Genomic DNA, 20,415 nt, shown 5'->3' on the forward strand with positions numbered 1-20,415 from the left:
CAAACCTGCGACACGTTCAAGTATCCTGGATACGACTATGAAATGGTTGGTGTATTTGTTATTACTAATGACTTCGTTCAATGCAAGTCCTGGGCACCCAGGGAAAAAATAATGTGAGGCGAATGGTTGCCTCAATTGGCCCTGCGAAATTGTAGGTTTAAGCACCCGCGCAGACTATAGTCACTGAGCGCCTGTTCACTCGACAATTAAGGCGAATATTTTTATCTTGGCTGGCATAAACATGCGTGCAATTCTTTTATGAAGCCGGTAACTGAGCCAAAAGTCAATCGTTGCGCAGGCTCCTAGGCAATAGTTTGGGCAAGTGCTTAATTAAGAACATTGATTGCACTGCTATGTCTGAGCAGCAAGCACAGACAAAGAACTACGACCCGTATGGAACTCCGATGTCGTACGACAGGAGCGTTCTGTCGATGACGGGTGGGCTGGTGGTTCTGTAGCCTTGTACTGTGCCCTGCTGGTTCGACCCGCTGCCCCTAATGTCCCCTAGGCCTGCCGTCGTCTGGTACTGTCCGTAGCCATCCACAGTGGTGTACTGCGGCTGGTAGGGACTTCCAAACTGCGCCTGGAAAGGACCTGCGTCTGGAAGCTGGTAGCCACCTCCCAAGTCCTGCGAAGACTGCTGGACGGGACCGTACAGGTTGTTTCCGACCTGAAATCCACCTCCGAACTGCTGGTATGGGTCGTACGCCTGTTGAGCGCCCCCGATGCTATTGAACTGTGGCTGAGCCCCGATGGCGTTTTGTTGATGTTGCTGTTGCTGCTGTTGCTGCTGCTGCTGCTGTTGCTGCTGCTGCTGCTGCTGCTGCTGCTGCTGCTGCTGCTGCTGCTCCTGCTGCTGTTGAGGTAGGCCAAGCCTGAAGCTACTCTGTCCACCAGGTGGCGGTGCTGGCGCTGGAGACTGAGGCAGTGGTGGAGCTGGGGTGAGTCGGTGCTCTGGCTCGATAGACTGCTGGAATTGTGCGGCTGGCCTTGGCGTCGTCTGGTATTGTGGCACTACCGGCGACGTTGCGAATGACACACTATCTCTCCCCGGTGTCTGGTACTGGGAAACAGGTGGTCGTGATGTCTGGTACTCAAACGGTCCCGCCGTCGATCGCGGTGCACTCAGCGTTGAAAACGAAGACGCCGGCGGAGCGGCAGTCGGTAGCTGCAGCGTCGTACTGACTTCGTCGTCATACTGGTCTTCTTCCGCGGGAGTAGATGGCGTACTGAGACTGAGGGGAGTCGTTCCCAAGTCATTTATTTGTCCTTGAGATGGCGTAGCTTCTGTGACGTAGGTGCTCTGCTGCGCTGGGCTGGGCGTGGTCGGAGACGCTACTGGTGGTTGGTTCGGCAGTGTTAAGGAAGACTGCCGCCGAAACGCAGGTTCGACGAAGTCTGACGCTGGCGGGCCTCTAAATGGACCGTCCGAGAACTGGCCAGCGTATCCACGGAAAGGGGGCGCACCTGGTAGCGGAGCTCCGAACACGTTAGCAGGTTGAACAGATGAGAATGGATTCTGCAGTGGCTGTCCTTGCAAGCCAAAGCCAGCCTGCTGCCTGAATCCCCCTTGCTGGCCTAATGTACCTTGCTGTGGGTAATCGAGAAAACGTTGAACAGGAAGGGGCAGGATTTCCGACGTCCTGTTCCTAACAGGTAGACGCTGTGAGGCCACACTTGATACCGTCCTGTCTTGACCCCGTAGCGGACCATCCTGTGTGAGAAGCGTGTTACTGCGGTTCACGAATAGAGCACTCACAGGTGGAATGTAATGCTGCTGTACGGGCAACCGCTGTCCAGGTGTGAAACCCGGTAGTTGGTACACGGGCCGCTGGGGGTACGGTGAATTCAAGTTCGGCGGTGCCTGTCCAGGGAGATATGGTGACTGGCCCAGCAGGGGCACCTGGTTCTGTGGTGGCGGCGAGAAAGATCCAGGTTGCTGGAAAGGCAGCCTTTGCTGTGGTTCAAACGGGTTAGGTGGGACAAGAGTCCTTTGAGGAAGCCTGGCCGGTTGAACTTCCTGAGGTGCAGGGGTCTGTCTGGGTGCAGGAGTGACTGGCTGTGTCTCTTGCAAGGCCACTGACGAGGTGAACGCGGACGGCTGAGTGAAAGCTTCCTGCGGCTCAGTCAAACCCTGGCCGAAACTGCTGTACGAGACCTGCGGTAAGCCATGAGTCCTAAAGAATGACTGCTCGGCAGACGGAAAAGCCGTTGTCCCGAGCTGGGGTGTCGAGCCTACGGTGAAGGCGGGAAGCACGGGGGGAGTCACCACACTCGTCGTCGTGGTTGGCGGGGGCTCCGATGTGGTGGTCGTCGAAGGTTCAGGCGTAGTTGTGGCGTCTTCCAAAGGGCTGAACTGGGCTAACTGGGCGGGCCTTTGAAATTTCACGCGCCTCCTCTTTGAAGCCAAGTCGCCACCTCCTCGATGTGGTGCCCTCGTGACGGGAAACGTCACCTGGTCCGCAAACTCGGACTCTAGAGAGAGGGTGGGTCGGCGAGGTCGCTTCGTAGTCCGATAGCGGATTCTCTGGCGTGGTGGTGGCGCTGGTCGCTGCTCTGCCTGCACATCTGGGTCTCGGCTTTGGTCCGACTGTGCCACGATGACTTGGCCAGGGCGCCTTGCGCTTAGCCTCTGGCCGAATCCCTGGCTGCCTCCACGAGAAAGCCCGTGTGTTGAGTCAACCAGAGTGGGTGGCGGCACGTAGGTGTCTTCATCCTGCTCCGGAGGTGGAGATGGCTGGACCCTCTGAACGTTAGGAACACGAGCAGCCTGGTGTTGACGCTGTCCTCCACCAAAAATGTGTTGCGGTGGCCTCTGGACTTCTATGTCTCTTGACACCTGTGGTTGACGCTGTTGGACCGGAGGAGGCGCAGCGGTTGGAGGTGGTCTGCGCTGGACTGGAGGCTGTCGCTGGACGACTTGAGGCGCTCCGTGGCCCTGAACTGGCCTGTCCGCTTCGGGGGCCTGAGGACGTTGCTGGAGCGGAGGCCTCTGCGTTACTATTGGGATCGGGAACTGAGCCAGCGGCGGCCCTTGATCGAGAGCTGGCGCCTGGAGAGGGGGTGGACCCTGGATGGCAGTCTGGCGTTGACCTTGGGAGGACAAATGAGCCAGGGGTGGCCGCTCGAGCTTGCGAGGCCTTAGGAAGGGACGTGTGCGTGGAGGCGCGGGTGATGCCTGTGGTTGCGGTGGTTGTTGAGGTTCCGCTGCCGCGGCTGGCTGCGCACCTGCGCTCACTTCTTCACTCTTGACCTCCTCGGTGGGTGCTTCCGTGGTGGAAGTAGTAGTGCTGGTCTTCTTTGGGCGTTTCCTAAAAAAATTCAAGGGAGAATGATTACGTAATAGGATCAATATAATTTTTGAGACTTTGCACACATGCTTGCATTTCTTGCATAATCAGGTTTTCGTCATCAGAGAAACGAAACTTTACCCTGTGAATGACATGACCTCTGTACTATCGCGGAGCATTTTGAACTAAATCCTACATTAGCATTTTTTTATTCCTGGCGGAAAAACAACTTAATTTTCAATGTTTATAGTGAAGTGGGGTCATTGTGCATTACAAATTTAAATGCAAACCATGTTTTATTTGGGAGTGATATAGTACACTATGCACACGGTACACGCAGTGCAGTTCACAATACTAACTGTTGCGTTTTTGCAAAACTCGTGCAGTGTCTTGACGATGACAGTATTTATAAAAAAACAGGGCACAACAAAAATATCATCAAAAAGAAACCATTGAAATCATTGCATTTTTTTTCCCTTGCAGTAGCTGTTAAAATGTCTGGTGTGCGATGGGGATTTTTTTAATTTCGATGTGTTATGTACGTTTTATGTACGAATCGAGGTAATTTTCTGAGGTAAAATTAAATGTGTGCAGTTAAACTGTGGTATAACCTTCAATCCGGCTGCTTCTTACCAGTGGTGAACTCACTGTTTCGTGCCTAATTTATGTAAGCGTCTGCTATCCTAAGGTGTTTGGGGTGACGTAAAACGTACGCCCTCAAGATTTTATGCCAAAAAAGAAGTAAGCTCGTATATGACGTTACATTATGCTGCATTTCTCGGGGTTCCTTTTTTCACAACATTCAGCTGTACTTGTTAGCTTAATTTGTATTCATGGGGCGTGGGTGTGGCCTCGGGGGGAGAGTTCCATGCAAAAGATACATAATAAAAAAAGGCAAAAGAAAACGCCGAGTTCTGTCGCCGGTATCGGGTAAGGTTACAAATATTTGCTGTGATTTGCTTGCGCATGGTATTCGAGAGTCACTTTGTTCCTGTCATCCCATTTCAATTTAACTCTCTTTCTTTCTTACTCACTTGTGGTTTCTTTCTTCTTTTTTTTGTCGTCCTTTCCGTCCTTCCCGCTGAGCTGATCATTTTTTCTAAGTGCTGTTACTCAGTTGGGCCCCAAGTCCTAAGATACTTCGCCAATTTTGCGATAATCTCCATAAAGTTTTAAACTGTTATACATTTTTATTATATCTAAACTTGTGTTCAATATTTTAACATCATAGTTTAGGAGATGGATTACTCTATTCCAGGTGAATGGGAGCCATCAGGCTTGGCAGAACAGATGGCAACTTTCGGAGATTAATTTCCGGAACTTCTAAGGATTTTCAGAAATTTCTCCTGCTAAACTATGGGTTTAAATTTAATCCTTCTTTCAGGCAATAAATCTGCGTTATTAGACACCTGTACTAGGATTTTTGGAAGCAGTACCGAACGCTCGAAATTGCTCTGTATGTCCGCCGAATGGCACATTTGTTGATTACGACCTCGCTACGGATATTATTTCAGGAGTTGTTGAAGTTTAGCACTGTTTCTAATTTGGTAATTTCAACCTTTTTGTAGTACCAATATTATGCTAAGCCTGGTGAACGATATAAGGCAGTGCTTGTTTAACCTACACACAAATTGCACTCAGACAACTTGAGCAATGCTTTATGGAGTATTCTATGCAGTATTTAGGCCTACTCTTGATCTATACTTGGTGGTATATAACCTTCACTACTTCTGTATTGCCTGTTCTTATCTGACCGAATAGTAATCGGGATGTAACGCTGTTTACTACTAAATTAACGGTGTTTATTGCACGTACATACTATAGCCTAATGGCGGGATAATACGGTGTTTTATGTTAAAATGGTTAAACTATGATGAGCACCCGTTTCGTGCAATGTTTTTTTAAATATCTCGTTAAGCACGGCAATAATTTCTGTTTGTTACAAGGCGAAATTCTTTTTTTTTATTTGAGAAAACGCATCCTGGTGTGTATTTACGGCAAGGCATAAATTACGAAGTAATGTTACAAGGTTCTTAAGGTAGGAAAATGATGTTCTCACCCTTACCTCGAAGTTTAGAAACTCGAAAAAGACACACTGATGTAAAAATTCTTCGTCAGGATGTGTTTATTTTCCGCGAACTTTTTCACGATACGCAACTTTCATCCAGTGGTTTTTATGCAAGAAAAACACAAAAATCATACCTAACGAACTGCAGAACAATGGGACAATGATAATACATTTGCACAAGTTCGTCCCTGAACATGCTATTGTTTACAAAAATACCTCCTAGCTCAAACATTGTCTTAATGTTCCAGCGGATATTTGTATATACGTACGCTAAGTGCTCAATATTTTTTTGGTTAATTCCGCTAGAACTCTGCAGTCTCTCGTTGTTCAGGTACCCTGAAATTTGTGTACCCAGTTTGTTGTTTGTGTGTTCGCATAATTACACGTGATAAGTCCTCTTTTTGTGGCGTGTGACCGTGTTTGCACGGAAAGGAACTTGTAGAGGCTAGTTACTATACCTACCTTCTTTTATTTGTTGTTTTTCACTTCTATCTCTCTATATTACTTTTATAACATGGAGTAGTAGGCGGCCTTAATTTAGGATGGGACGACCTCTCCAATAAATAACTATTTATTTTTCTCTCACTTGGCTTCGCAGAACAGTTTTTATATGTGTGTATTTGTAGTTATGGTATACAAGTAAACCTGTCTGTTAGCGTTAGTAGGACGCAAGGGTCACCAGGACCTTTATTGAAGCGTCGTTCGTTAGTCGCTTTTTATTCTCTTTGGTTCCACTATAAGAGGTGGGGAAACTTTTCGGAAAAACTTGACCCGCACTTGCGCTTTAGGTTCGCATAGAACAAAGGGTACTCGTTCGTGAACAACAGTGGCAGTCGTTCTTCATTCCAACTGTCTTTCAGGACAAACTGAAGATCAAGAAAGGCTGCACGAGCTGTTGCTTTCGTCGTCGTCACCATTCACTCAATTGACAAAGCAATCGCCGGTACTCGTAAACGCGCGACTAATTCTGCGCATACAGATATTCAACTGCTTTTTAATGAATTAATAAAATGACTGCACCCTCAAGAACTTGTTTCATGTCCCCAAAACACTTTCTAGAAAACTTTATAATGCCCAGGAAGACTGAATTAATAAATTTTTGGTTGAAGCATACTCAAGGACTACTATGTCAACATCTTCAAACAATGAAGAGGCGCAAGCTTTAGATAATGCTTCCAGCGTCTCCATTTCACCATCCTCAATGTCGGTGTGAATGACTTTAGATTCCTCCATAATGCCGTGAGCAAATCCCTGATGGTGGGTTCCGAACGTGAACGAGGCAAGCCCCTCGCGGAGAAGTGAGCTAGACGTAGTATCCTGTGCCAATGTTGTACGACAGCAGCATCCTGTCTACCACGGGTGCAGGGGCGGGCACCGCGGCGTACGGCAGCGGCCGCTGATAGCCCCGGAGGCGGTCCTCGTACCTCCTGCGGCCCGTGCGCGGCCTGGAGGGCCTGGGCTTGGGCGGCGGTGCCTCGGTGGCCGGCGGGGCCTCGGCGTCGGGCTCGGCGTACTGCTGCCTGGCCACCGTGGGCTCGGCGAAGAGCTGGCTGCGCGCGTACTCGGCCTGGATCTCTTGCGCCGTCTTCTGGGGCAGGGGCACGGGCGCCACCGGGGCAGCTCTGCGGGTCTGGTGCTGCGTCTGCGGCTCCCTCTGCAGAACCTCCTGCTCCTCGGGGACCACGTCTTCTACCTGTGCTCGTAGGACAAAGCAAGAGGAAGTTCATAGGAAGTTATTACCAGTAAAGTGTAAACTTGGCCTAGTTGCTACGTACTAATAGCAGGGCAAGAGCGCTTCAAGAAATGACCACCTAGTGCCTCGCAACCAGAACCCATTCCCCTTTCCCATCGCTGAGCCTCACAAGATCTGAAGTTGAACGACGTGAGTTCGGCTGGAAGCCCCGGGAAGCTCAAGAAAACGTTTTCCAAATCAACCAACCTCAAAGACGAAGACCAGAAAAAGAGGGCTAAAAGGAGTGCAGCGCCGTATGCGGGGAGGGTGTGTTTGCAGGTCATTTTGTCGCATCACCTACCTAAAAAGGCTGTTTCAACATAACCTAAGCGAGCCTAAACCCAACCTAACCTAAGCTAAACCCAATCTAAAAAGCATTTAAACCTATCCTGATGTCACCGAACGTAACAAGGATTTTCTCAATTTCATTTTTCAAAACACCCTGGTGCGACGGAACGACCTGCGAAAAGACTCTCTCCCGTGTGTGTATCCCTCCTTTCTTTGTCTTCGTCTTGGTGCTGTTGCCTGTCTTTTAAGCTGTTACCATTTGGCTGCGTGAGTGAGTGAGTGAGTGTAGACTTTATTAAAATCGCCTGCAGGCGGCCTCCGTTACCGAAGTGCCGTGACGCGGCCCTACGTCTTTCCGGCTGGGCTCTTTACTAGGCAGCTCCCTCGCTACTAGCGTCCAGGTCCTCCGGCCTGCCCGCGCTGGGCGGCCGGGCACTCTCGGCTTTCGCTCGGGCGATGCTGTTCAAGTGCCGCCAGGATCTGCTGGACGGCCTGTGGTTGTACGTCCTTGTCACTGCTCCGCGCCGCGGTCAGGTACCACGGCGGGATCTTTGTCTCCATTGACGCTTCTGTAGGTCTTGCCGAGCAGTCCCACAGAATGTGAGCCATCGTAGCCCGCGCACTGCGGCACACTTTGCACGTATCGTCCTCGTATTGCTCGTGGCACACATGCTTCATGATGACCGGGGTCAGTAAGGAACCCGTCTGCAATTGTCTTAGTACCACCGCTTGCTCCCTGGCCAGGCCGGGGTGCGGCGGCGCCATTTCTCTTCTTCTCATCCTATAGTATGTCGTGATTTCATTATATGTCCCCATCCTGTCTTTGGTTTCCCCCCACAGTTCTGCAGACGGGTTCGCTCCAGCCGCGCGGCCAGTTAACACTCGCGCGGTAGAGTTCGCCGTCTCATTGTGGTTCACATATTGTTCTCACACTTCGTCATTTTTTTTTTCCGTGGATATCTACTTGGCGCAGTAAGAGCACGATATTGTGGTTTAATTGTTGGCCGCCGCGACTTTATTTTTTAGTGGTGGCTTAAAACAAAGTCGTCTACATGAGTGCAATTTCGACGCTCGTCAAAAACTGCACATGGTTGAATGTAATCTACAGCACCACCACAGCCGTTCGCCTTATAGGCGCGGTATCAAACTTTGACGCAATTTAATTTAAGGTAACCATGCGTCACAATTTTTACCTACGCCATGTAGGATTGTGTAATAATAATCCGACCTCAAGAATCTCGAGAGAGACGCCAAAGTGTGGTAATAAAAAAGTGCTAAACAGGCTTCTGAAACTCAGATCTTTCGATGGGACTTTGTCCTTGTCACTGACGCCCACCTCAAATGAACCGCGCATTAGGGCCGACCTCTTTAACTATTGTTTCAACAAGAATTTCAAAAGTTGATTTGATTTTCTTTTTAACGGTATCCAGTTGTATCGCACTCCGTCTAGACTAATTATTCAGATGAGCTTGGTAAATCTTCATTAGCTATGATCTGATTAAACAACAGTGCGTACAGTTTTTCCAAGCAGGCAGATTTCATTCATTTCATGCAAGTTTAGTCTCTTTAGTACATCGACACTGCAAGTGAAAGAAGAAGAATTAGAGCGACCCAACCATTTCACGCTCACGTGAGACGAAGCACAATCTTGTCAAATAAACACGGCGCGTGAACGAACAAAATAGATATTGAACAAAAGTCGAGACCTTTCGGGGTCCAGGCGTGGTGACGAGCGGTTCGGCCTTTCCAGTCTCCTTGTCCAAGATGCGTTCATCCTTGAGGATGACGAATCCGCCCTTGCCCGCGCTGTAGTACACCTTGCGCATGTGGCCGCGCGAGTCGACGTATCCGTAGGAGCCCTGGATGCTGCCGTCGGGCAGCCGGAACTCCTGGCGGTAGCTCTGGCCCGCGGGTCCGGTGCCGGAGTCGTAGCCGAATTTGTACTCGCCGTCCAGTTTGTCGCCTATGCTCACGTAGTGCACCGGCGCGGGAGGGTAGTAACGGGGGATGGCCGGCGCTGACCTGGGTAGCGCGTCTCTGTAGTAGGGCTGCTGCTCTTGCTGTTGTTGCACCTTCTGGCCGCTTGCCTCCGCAGCGAACCAGCAGGACAACAGAACCTGCAGTGACAGGATTGTGATAATTATCTTTCCTGCCGCGTAAATCGTCGTGCTCGTGCCATTTCTGACTTTTTTCAACCATTATTTAACCCAGCAATATATACTCTACGCGGCAATTTAGCGCACGTGCGTGGACGGACGCACCGTTACCGAAAATTCAGCGCCTCCCATTGATTGATGCTGCTCGTGTTGCTATTGCCTTGTACAAAAATAAAGCCCTGGTGTGAAAAGAACCGAGCTTTTTGCTCCTGATTTGAATCAATACAGTAGAATACGCGACGTTTCGTTTCGAAAACGAAACGCGAATGGTCGGAAGGAGTTTGCTTGCATCGAGGGCTGGATTTCCGGTAACAGACCTACGCGTAACAGCGAAGAAATCCAAGCGTAGGCTTACAGCACTGCACAAAGTTGCAAAACATTTCACTGCGAAGCAGTGTACCTCTACCAGCCAACGAAATTTTCGTGTCCGCGTCAGCAGAAAACTCCCAGGCTAAATAGAAGAAATACCTGGCACGGCCAGGAATCGAACCTGGACCCGAAAACCGAAACGCAGCGAGAGACCGTTTTCTTAGCGTCTAAGCTACGCCCGTACGAGGAGATGGGGAGGCAGGCGGTGTACTCAACGAGCACAGCGGCGGGTCTACCACCTGCGCTCATTCAAACCCCTCGTGTGAAGTGCAAACCGCATAATGCACGATAACGGCGTTCACGTGGTTTGGATTAGCGGCGAACGGAACAGCGTCTATGTAGGGGGAGGGCGCTCCTTCGCGGTGACGGATTAAACACGAGTGAGGGAAAGGAGGCAGTGAGAGAGATGCCGCCACCCTCCTCCTCACCCTTTGCCAGACGCTACTCTCCGTTTTCTTTCTTTCGTCGCTGCTGCGTTCGGTCACTCGGTGATCGGACGGCACCCGCGAAACCCAGGTAACGGTTGCCAGTGTCGCTGGTTCCACTCTTTTTTCAAGTGACGTCGCATGGGTGATCGTTGTGGGGGCCGTCTACAGCTTCGCAATCCAACCACCTTCATATCGTGGATTAAAGCCAATTTTTTTCTCTAATAATGATGTTTTAGATCCCAGTCTCTCCTCACCAGCGTTTTTTGTATGCCTAATAAGCTACTGCCGGATAAAAAAAAAGAAAGCGAAATAATACTTACCGCATAGCGACGTCAAGTGCTGTACTGCCGTATTTTTATTTTTTTCGCACCTTTTTTAGTGTGTATATGATGAATCTTGCGTTTAACTTGTCCTATCAGCCAGTCTCTGGGAAACTAAATTGTTACATACTCAGGCTCACATTCCAATACAACCCTGTGAATGGTGTCGTCACAAGCAAGGCCCAGCAATTTCTGAGGTAAGATGGGCACGAAGCTCAGCTGAGTGGATAGAGCACATGCGAGATCCTGCACGGTATGCTTGTGCACGCTTTAAAAGCGAGACCATTATCTAAAATGGACAAAAGTCGTATGGTTGATAAAGTGAAACTATTTGATCATAATCACCGCATTCCTCACCACCATAGTCTTAGTAAAGATCATTGTCATCATTATCATCATCATCATCACGTATAGATAACACTGCAGCTAGAACGGAGGTCTCTTAGACTCCCAAGTACCCTCATCCTGCGCCACCTGGATCAATTCTGCGCCTTTGAGTTTTCATATCTGAGTCTTTATTACCAGGGCATATTATAAAATGCGTCTCTCTGTGAGGCAGAAAGATTATCTCTCGTATTTACAACATCCTGGTCCTCCACGCACTTTTCTCGTTTAAATGCTTGTGGTCCGGCCAGTACATTGCTGAGTAACCGCAGAGTCACGATTTTTTTTTTTTTGTTTTTGTTGTCGTTGTTGTTGTTAAGTTGCGTTCTTGATTTTAGGGATTAATAGACTCGGATGGCCGGACACATTGTTCTGGAGCACGCGTTTTTAGCTGCTTTTCCTGAAATCTAGTTTGCAGAAACTTCAGTTCTGACAATACTTAAGTCAATAATCTTTTGTAATTTAGGCGCAAGATTTTGGCTGGGCTTTCAACATCTCAGCTTTTTTTTCTCTCTTCTGATAATCACCTCTTCGCATTCTCGCCTCCGACAGCGCTCCCTCGAATTACCGCGAGAAAAAGGGCACGAATTGCCACCCGCTTTTCTTTGCCTCAATCAGAGATCCCCTCGAGAGAAGGGTCGGAAACTAGGTTAGGCAACCCAACGTCTGATTCCTTTTTTCTTTTTTGTGGTTAAGACTGCGCGCCAATCGAGAAACATCGCTAATTAGCTAGAGAGTTTTTTATCCGGACGGTGATACCAGTACGGAAGGCTTGGGACAAACTTCCGAGAAACACAAACCTCTCCCCGCCTTTCCCCCTTTCCTACCAAGTGCAGCACGCTTTTCTACCCCTCGGATTGACCGCTCTGAAGTAAATGTGAGACGTAAAGAGCGCGTGACCCGCCTATAGGTGCTGATTTTCCCACTTGGCTCAGTTTGCACGGCGGCGAGCTTCCGGGGTTGTCTGGGCCGCCCAGAGTTGAGAGTCGTTGGGTAAAAGTGGGCTAACTCGACGCCCCCACGACTGCGGGAAAGCCTCTGAAGGGTGTCATATCGCATTCGAAAGGGCGATATTCCTTGAGCTCTGTCGCATAGTAAAAATTAACGCCACTAAAACTGGATAACCCTTTCAAATTCCTTCACTAGGCAAAGTGGGGGCAGGAGGAAATGGTAAGGATTCCCTATTATCTAGGTGGCGTTGGTTAAAGGCGGGAATTTCGGTACGTGTTCCACTGTAATCCATACGAAGTGTCTGTATTTACATAGGAGGTGAAAGCGAAAAAACGTGTGGCTGCAGGGGTGGTCGGTTAATTCTATTGGCCCACTTCTGAGTGGGCGGACTCGGCATCCATTTTACCCTTTTGACATCCTGTACAGCGCAGGCCCTGGGGAACCATCGCTGCCGCTGATCGAATCGGGTAAACAGGGTGCTTCGTAGTACTGATAAAGATTAACATTAGTTGTTCTTTCCATGTGCGTGCATGTTTTTACTGTTATGAAATAAGACGTTTTTGGGGCGGGCCCGGACGTCCAGCCAGAACAAGGCATCTTAGACTAAGGATGCCCTTCACAGGGTGGATGCCCTAACAATATCTTCGTGCTCATGAGTCTTTAAAATCTCTCTCTCTCTCTCTCTCTCTCTCTCTCTCTCTCTCTCTCTCTCTCTCTCTCTCTCTCTCTCTCTCTCTCTCTCTCTCTCTCTCTCTCTCTCTCTCTCTCTCTCTCTCTCAATATAGAATACACTATATGCCTGAATACGAGGTGCGTGAGTGGTTTTGTCAAAAGCTCTTAGGCTACTCCGGCAACCGCTGTTGTACAGTAAGGCAAATTCATCGAAATAACAAAATACTTTAGCCCGAAAAGCGCATTTCTCTTTGTGACGGTCCCAGATTGTGGAAGGTGAAGTGAATCAGGAGCAGTTTATGTGGGAACGTTTTTACAAAAACTGTACATACGCATGCCAAAAATGGCATTAGCCGCAGCTGGTGTGAATATTGAGAGAACTCGAAATTTCTTATAACCGCGGGACCGAAGTGAGTGGATTGGTACCGGCCGCAGGAGCTGAAGCTAAGGAGCAGAGCAATTAAGGTTTTGCTCCGCAAAGTATGACAGAAGTGAAGAGCCCTACTACTGAAGCACACGCAGTCCGAAACGGGTCGCCACAAATAGAAAAAGAACCCCTAATGTCGAGTGCAAGAAATTACTTACTGGTACGCCAATTTCCCGCTCTGCAACGCCTAATATGTTGCGTTTCAATGTACGCGGGAATCAGTAGTCTCTGTGTATACGATGTCTACTGGGCGTTCCAATGCAGCTGATTGTCCACATTACACGGTGTTTACTACGTGCGTTCAAGCCTACGATGGTAAAATTTTCGGTTTCTGCTCCTTCAACTACAATGAACAACTTCAGGTTCTGATTCTCGTTGGGCTATTTCGATTGTCATAAACGATGAAACAAATTTCCGCACCCAAATTTTATCCAAGTTATCGCAAGCATGTTTTGTTTATGCTTTAATGTTTCCAGCGCGTGGGAGCGCCCGTCTAGCTTATACTGTTCGCCCTGAGGGCCCATTTGCTTTTTTTTTTGTCTTTTGACACGCTGGGATATCTCCTTTTACAGGGAGAGAGTTTCCCCCTGTGGCCTCCAGCATAGACTGTTGTTTAATGTTCCCGATCTAATTACTTAGTTTCGAAAGAAATACTGCTTAGAGATAAATGCTCTCAGGGCAAACGCCACTGCATTCAGTTCATCGACGCTGAACTGCGCATGTCAATTTGTTGGCTGCTTCTTTTTAACCATCCTACAAAATCCAACCCCCCAGACAATCATTTCAGATTCAAAGACTGCAATCCAAACTTTTGCCACTGGCAGATTACCACGAGTGGCACTCAAAATTCTTGAAAAATTTCGATCTACATCCCCAGACGAGAAAATATGCCTGGCCTTGGCACCCGTGCACTCCGGCCTCGAGGGGAATGAGACGGCCCACGAACTCGCCCGAGGGTTTACGATCCTGGCAGGGCATAATCTCTATCCTTATCACGGGGTGCGGTCTGCGAGGGATCGCCTGGTCACATTTCATGACATCACAACACACTACCGCCTCTATCACCGGGTCTACCCACCGGCGGAAAAGCAATTAGATAACAACAAAGCGCCCATTTAGCGTTTACTACAAACAAATACGTTCCCCAACCCAGCTCGTCTGAGACACATACACCCAAGTCTCTATCAAACCACGGCCTGTCGCCTGTGCGGAGATCACGCCACCCTTTCTCACATCATATGGGCATGCCCACAAAATACATTCCCACTTATCCCCTCTGAGGAGCGCTCCGCAGCTCCGATCTGGACCTTCAGGTTCGGTTAATCGATAGGGCTGTGGCAGTCGCCGGTAAGTGGTGGATGCCACCGGCTACAAGAGCCACCTGAATGGCATGGACCCAAAAAAGTTTTATCTCTCTCTCTTCTACGCTTGTGTTTTTTTGTTTGTTTGTTTTTTTGCTTATTGTGGAGCACAAGTTCGCTCCAATAAGCCCTGTTTACTGAAAGCGCCCTGCATCGTTCTTGGCTACGTGACAACATCTTGAGGAGCTCTGACGAAATGCGCGTTTCCTCGTTAGGCGCTAAACAAATGAAGGCTACTGCGCGCGCGCTTTTCTCACGGCATTTAGCTTATCAGCCTCGCCGTGTTTGCTGATTACCGCCGACAACCAGTGCGTGCAAAGCGCGCTGGCGCGGCGCGGCAAGTGCGATTACAAAACCGCGTCTTACCGCTCCCTCGGCAGCTAGCTCCAGGGAAAGCTGTTAGTCGTAATCCACTGACCTCCGAATGTAAAAGCGACTCGCAACGTTCCGCGATTTTATGTGCGGCGCCCCGTTATCTCAAACGAGTGCTGAAGCAGCGAAGCCCGTGCTCATTACACGCATTGAAACACACGAATCAGTCTGCCCCACGACCATGTTCGCGGACCGAAACAACAGCGCTCGTTCTGCGTCGAGTAAAACCAGCAGAATTAGTAGACCTCGATTCACGCAGATGGTTTTATAATACCCGCCAGCCGACTAGGGAAAACAAAAACCACAGAACGCCGTATCCGGGTGAAACACAAAGCCTTCCTTGGGTGAAACACTTCTCCGGCCTTGGTTGCTAGCCGTAATTCTACTTGGAAGTGCAAAACGTACGAATGGAACAGAAAACGATGACACAAATACCTGTTATATTATACTAACTCGCTCAAGTCAACCCCCTTGAAGTTTCATTGCTAGCTATGGGCGCAGGAAGTTTTGTGTTTTTGTGGTTCTATCTGGGTTTGCAGGCTACGCGATGGAAGTCAGAGCACCGAACGTTGAATCCTGAGTGCTCGAATGTAATACTCTTGCGGGAAGTTTTAGCAGTTAAGAATCCCTGAATGACTGAAAACACGTTTGAAACAGCCGGCATACCTTGGCACTTAATAATGTGCTGGCGTAAGCATTATAGTTTGTTTCGAAAATTGCATTTCAATTTGTTCGCCTGGAGAGAAGCATCCTAGAAGGGTACATCGCAAAATGATTTACCTCCCTTAGGAGAATTTTCACTGTCGTTTACTAACACCCCTACCCTAGCAAAAGCACAAGAAAACACCTTTTAAAAGAATATTTTCTTGTTTTCTTGTGTTGCACAAAAGAGTTCTACCTACCACCAACAACGCACTGCAAGAACATTCGCAGTAAGAGCGGGCACTCTATATTCTCTTAGAAACCCAGATACAGTTTTATTTGTTGTTGTTCTTTTCTTCTTTAGTAACCAACATGAGAAATTATAAATTTTATCATCCGTTGTGTGCCCACAGGCAAAGTAGAATACTAACCGGCCGAAGGATGAGTTCTTCTACATTCTTATTCTTTTCTTTTCGGCATCGCTTTTACCGAAGATGCACTAAGTTCACTTGACCGTATGCGTTTGCATCTGCTTGGCTTCTCCGCACAGATTGCTGCTAGGTTGGCTCCTTTGCAGAGCTCTAAAGTGCTGCGAGGAAGCCAACCGTGCATAAAACATACACGAATCCGAAGTTTCGGTGGGTTCGGGAACACATGCGAATTGTTAGTACTCTACTTATAAAATCAACGTAACCTGTATTCTTTATTGTGAGGTTTCACATCACTTTTACAAGTCCTAAAAGCGCCCTTGGCATGTTCCTTGCAGGTATTCCCTGACATATTTATTCCGTGCGGTCCGATTGTTAGATATCGTTACAGCTGAAAGCTTTAGTTCATGGACGCATTAATCTTTTAGAAATTGGGCAGTTTTTATGACAAAAATGCAAATTCAATGCTTAAGTGTCTTTCAAAGCAGTCAATCAAGGCTAGTGAAACGCGGTGAATGTCGTTGGACGTTGTGCAGATTCTTCACTATGTCTTGCGCGGAGCGAACATTGGGGTGAATTGTTCCAGACCAATAGTGGCAAGGGTTAACACGCCGTTAAGACTCTTAGGCTAGGTGCTCCGGAGGTGTTCGCCACTGAGGAATGTTGAGGATATGCCTTCCCAGATGATGGTGACGCAAACGTTGTTCGCGTAACTTGGTCACAAAAAAACTTGGCCGCAGGGGAAGCCCAATGAAAGTGCGGATCAATGCGGGACAGACGGGTAACCAATTCCGTATCAGTACTCTTCAGACACTATACGGCCACTATCCTTCATTGTCAGTTTTTTCTTCGTCCTTCGTCTCGGCACATTTCACACGTAAAGTACCCAGCGAGCGAAGCAATTCAGCGCGACCGCGTCATTTACTTTCACATGAACGACGGTCGTTTTAAGAGCGAGGCATGCACGACGCCGCCGGCTTCCTCCTCAAAACAACGGCCATGCCATGCAAGGACGTTAGCGCGGAGGACAAAGTAACGAAGGCAAAGTAGAGGCGAAACATTCAAGAATTAAACGGGGAAACAGAATCAACGTGGCCGCGGCCTGGAATTCCCCGCGCCCGGTAAAAGACCAGGAGGACTTTAGCGACGTGATGACGAGAAGTGGCGCGACGGCGGAAAGCAGGGGTGGCAGCGTGGTATTGATCAGGCCGAACGATCAAACTGACCGCCTTGTGAATGTGGGCCCAAGTCGAACTCGCCCGGCGTGGCTGTAGAGGAAGCGGAAGGCCTGCAGGGTAAACGTAAGAGGGGGAAAAACTGAGAGACACATACGTGCGGTGCCAAACACACTCACGAAATCTAAGAAATGCTACCCTCTTGCAGCCGAGCGTCGAGTCTTGAACGGAGTTACGCATGGCTAGCGGGAAACGAAGCAATGCGTTGAAGCCGCCGTATTCGTCCGTGGTCGACTGAACACGCCCGGAACCGTGAAAGCGGTTTGTCTTGTGTCGCACGCGTGCACGTTAGAGCGTGGACATGGATTCCGCGTGGATAGCTGTGTAGACAAATCGCACGTTTATGCTGCACGTGCGACAGGTTTCACGTATCCCCAAGATGCTGGAATTCAAAAAGTAAGTGTGTTGCGCGGGCCGAATCAGCCGGCGGTTGCCCGAATGAGGATGTTTTTACAGGCAAAATCCTTCAATGGCCCATTGGGAAAGAAAGCCGGCGTCCGGAATAGAAACTGAGGCCTTCGGTAGCGTTTCATGCAATAGTGCGTTCTATAGCTCCAGAGTAAACACGGCAGTAGTGACAGGTGGTCCCTTAGGAAGCGTTCCATAGCACAACGCGTTGCACAGCGTGAGCTTAGACTCGACAGAGGTAGTCGTCCACGCCCGTACACCAAAGATGCAGAAAGTGAAACAGCACAACTGAATGAGTGAATAGACAAGCAGATGAATCCACCATCGTCAACTCTCACATTACGCGGCGGAAGGAAGTAGCACTGGTGCAACGCGTAGGAAACATGTCGAAGCCATTCCGAAGCGTCAAGGCGGATCTCAAGGCTAAGGGCCGTATTCTCAGTCCCTCCACCACTCAATTTGCACCACTAGGTTGAGGGGAGGATCCCGCAATGCTTATGCATGGGCAAATCGATTTCAAGCATCTCCTCTAATGGAAGCTTGAGTGGAGGAAGGATCCAGAATACCAGGGTAAGTGCCCGGATCGGAGGCATCGATTTTATAAACGCAGGCAGCCGACGAGCAAGAACTTCCGTCGCAGCATCTTCATTCTTTTCGAGCGAGTGTTCTATGCTCGTCTGGTGATCGAGCGACGCGTACGTTTATCGCTGTTGATGGTAACCACGAGCGAAAGAGGCTGTGGCGCCGTTATCCGCTCACTGCTACCCCCCATCACGCTCTTCGCCTCCCTGTCTCACTCCTCTCTTGATGATTTGAACGGAGGTTTGTCCAATGCAATTCAAATTTCCCTCCTTCGCAGTGCTCGCGCTCGCCCTGCTTGGAACAGCGCGAGCGGGAGTTCTGTTCTTTTTGTGCTTGCTTTCATTTCGCACGTGCCGACGCCTTGCTGCGCAGTTTGGAACACGTCGTTCTGGGCGGATACTTTTTTGAATAGTCTTTTTTTGGCTACTTAAACGCCAAAATTTCAGTCTGTCTGTCTGTCTGTCTGTCTGTCTGACTGTCTGTCTATCTGTGACTCGATTCAGCCAACCGGCCAAAGTGAAACAGAAGCTGCGCCATATTCTTATATACCCACATCCAAATCTAAACGTCTAATTGCGGTGTCAATGTTCATACGTGTCAACATTGTTTTAACAAGAACAAGAAATTACGCAAATATAAGGAATAAAATCACTGCGTAAGTGATATTTGCAGTGTCCCTTTGTAAAAACTACATGGATACCTGGTTCTTGTGAGAGCAAATGAAAGACTACATCAACAGCAGAAAACCGTCGCTTGCTGTTTCCCGCGGTACTATAGCTCCTGGCGGCATATTAAGAAATCAAACGGCAACAGCAAGGACAGGCTGTTGTCCTGTTGTCCCCTTTCTTTGTCCGTGTCTATTTTGCGCTTTCAGTTTCCATTATGCATCACCAACAGGCCCAAACCATGACCCTTTTGGTCCACTAGATAGGTTCTACGTTTTGCATGGAACGCTCGTGGAGTAAGGCAACGTGGTTCTATAAATGTTGCAGTAGGGTGCCTCGATTCACGCGCGTCTCTGCCGTACGGCAGCGCTGGCATCAAGGCACCCAACTTGGAGCAGTGGAACGCTGCACATTTATATTGACTTGAGCAAACGTCTAGCGTGTTATCTTGGCAGGAACGAGACAGGAGAGGAGCGGCATGACAGGTGAGGGGGAAAGAGAAGGGAGGCATTTACTTGGCAGGAGCGCCAGTCGACTATCGTTTTTCGTCGACATTTAAATTTGCAACGAAAGAAGCAGATACGCGGCCATTTTTATCGCTTACTGTAGTAACAACTAACCCAACGGGCGTTCCTCACTAAATTGACGGGGGGCTGCACTAATTTTGCTGATTTTGCCTCAAATATATCTGCAGTTTTCTTTGCGCTAAACAACGGGGAGATGTATGACAAGCGCCAGCGTTTCAGGAGTTTCTGATGGTTATGACTATGTAAACCGCTTGTTTTAAATGCGGAGCATTTCTTAGGCTCGCGATGTCACTCTTCGATGTTGTCGGCGCCGTCCACACACTCACTGCGCATGCGCGTCACGTCGAGGCGCAGGCCGAATGTGCTCCCGAATGTGCTCCGAATGTGCTCCCAGAATCTGCCTCCAGGGCTGCTGTATGAACCATGAATGCCGTCAGGCACACGGACAAATTGTTTGGGAACATTAACATACGCCCGGCGGTGCGAGAAAGATTTGCGAAAATTCGATAGTGGACGTTGCAGTGTTCCCACAGGGACGACAAGCAACCACAGTGTGCTTCGTCGATGCCCGTGACTCCAATGACCACCTGCATTGCCCTTTTCGGCGACACATCACGCTTCCTGCAATTATATATGTTCGGGCAAAACAGCATTTTGGTCAAACTGAGCCCATAGCAGCTTGTTTTTATTAACAAATATCGGGGCAGGAGTTAATCCCATTAAGAAACAAGAAACAAATAACCCGTATAGCACCGGTTCTTTTCATTTATGCTTTGAGCGCATCACAAGCCGGCAGCTGGCTTAATTTAATAAGCATGATCATACCGAAGCAAAGCAAGTAGCTGGAATTGTGAGTTCACAGGGGAGGAGGCATTTGGGTTGGTTGAGAAAACAACTGCTCCTTTAACTACTTCCATGTCTCGTTTATGGTAACTTTTTTTTTACATTTACCACCTTCGGTAATAGGAGCTGTTGTGGTGAAGCATTAAGCCCAGGATCTCGCGCCCAGCGAGACAGGCATGGAGTGCTAAGATTGGAGTGCTAAGGAGTGCTAAGGTTGGAAAAAGATGCAAGTTTACACGCATAATATGCGGATCATTGTAGTACTTA

At 48.9% G+C, this 20,415-nt stretch overlaps 1 protein-coding gene across 1 annotated transcript in view; it reads right to left on the bottom strand.

The window, feature by feature from the left end:
• Positions 1-6: 6 nt before the first annotated feature.
• Positions 7-20,415, bottom strand: part of LOC144146894 (uncharacterized) — a 64,217-nt gene continuing 43,808 nt past the window's right edge. Inside the window, exons 2-4 of the mRNA XM_077678851.1 lie at positions 9,085-9,495; positions 6,783-7,051; positions 7-3,311 (exon numbers count right to left, since the gene is read on the bottom strand). Of these exons, the coding sequence (XP_077534977.1) occupies positions 383-3,311; positions 6,783-7,051; positions 9,085-9,495 (3,609 nt within the window). The 3' untranslated portion in view covers positions 7-382. The remainder of the gene's footprint in view (positions 3,312-6,782; positions 7,052-9,084; positions 9,496-20,415) is intronic.

This window comes from Haemaphysalis longicornis, unplaced genomic scaffold (genome assembly GCF_048455015.1).
Source record: "Haemaphysalis longicornis isolate Haplotype H1 unplaced genomic scaffold, Haemaphysalis longicornis Haplotype H1 scaffold_7, whole genome shotgun sequence".
NCBI lineage: Eukaryota > Metazoa > Arthropoda > Arachnida > Ixodida > Ixodidae > Haemaphysalis > Haemaphysalis longicornis.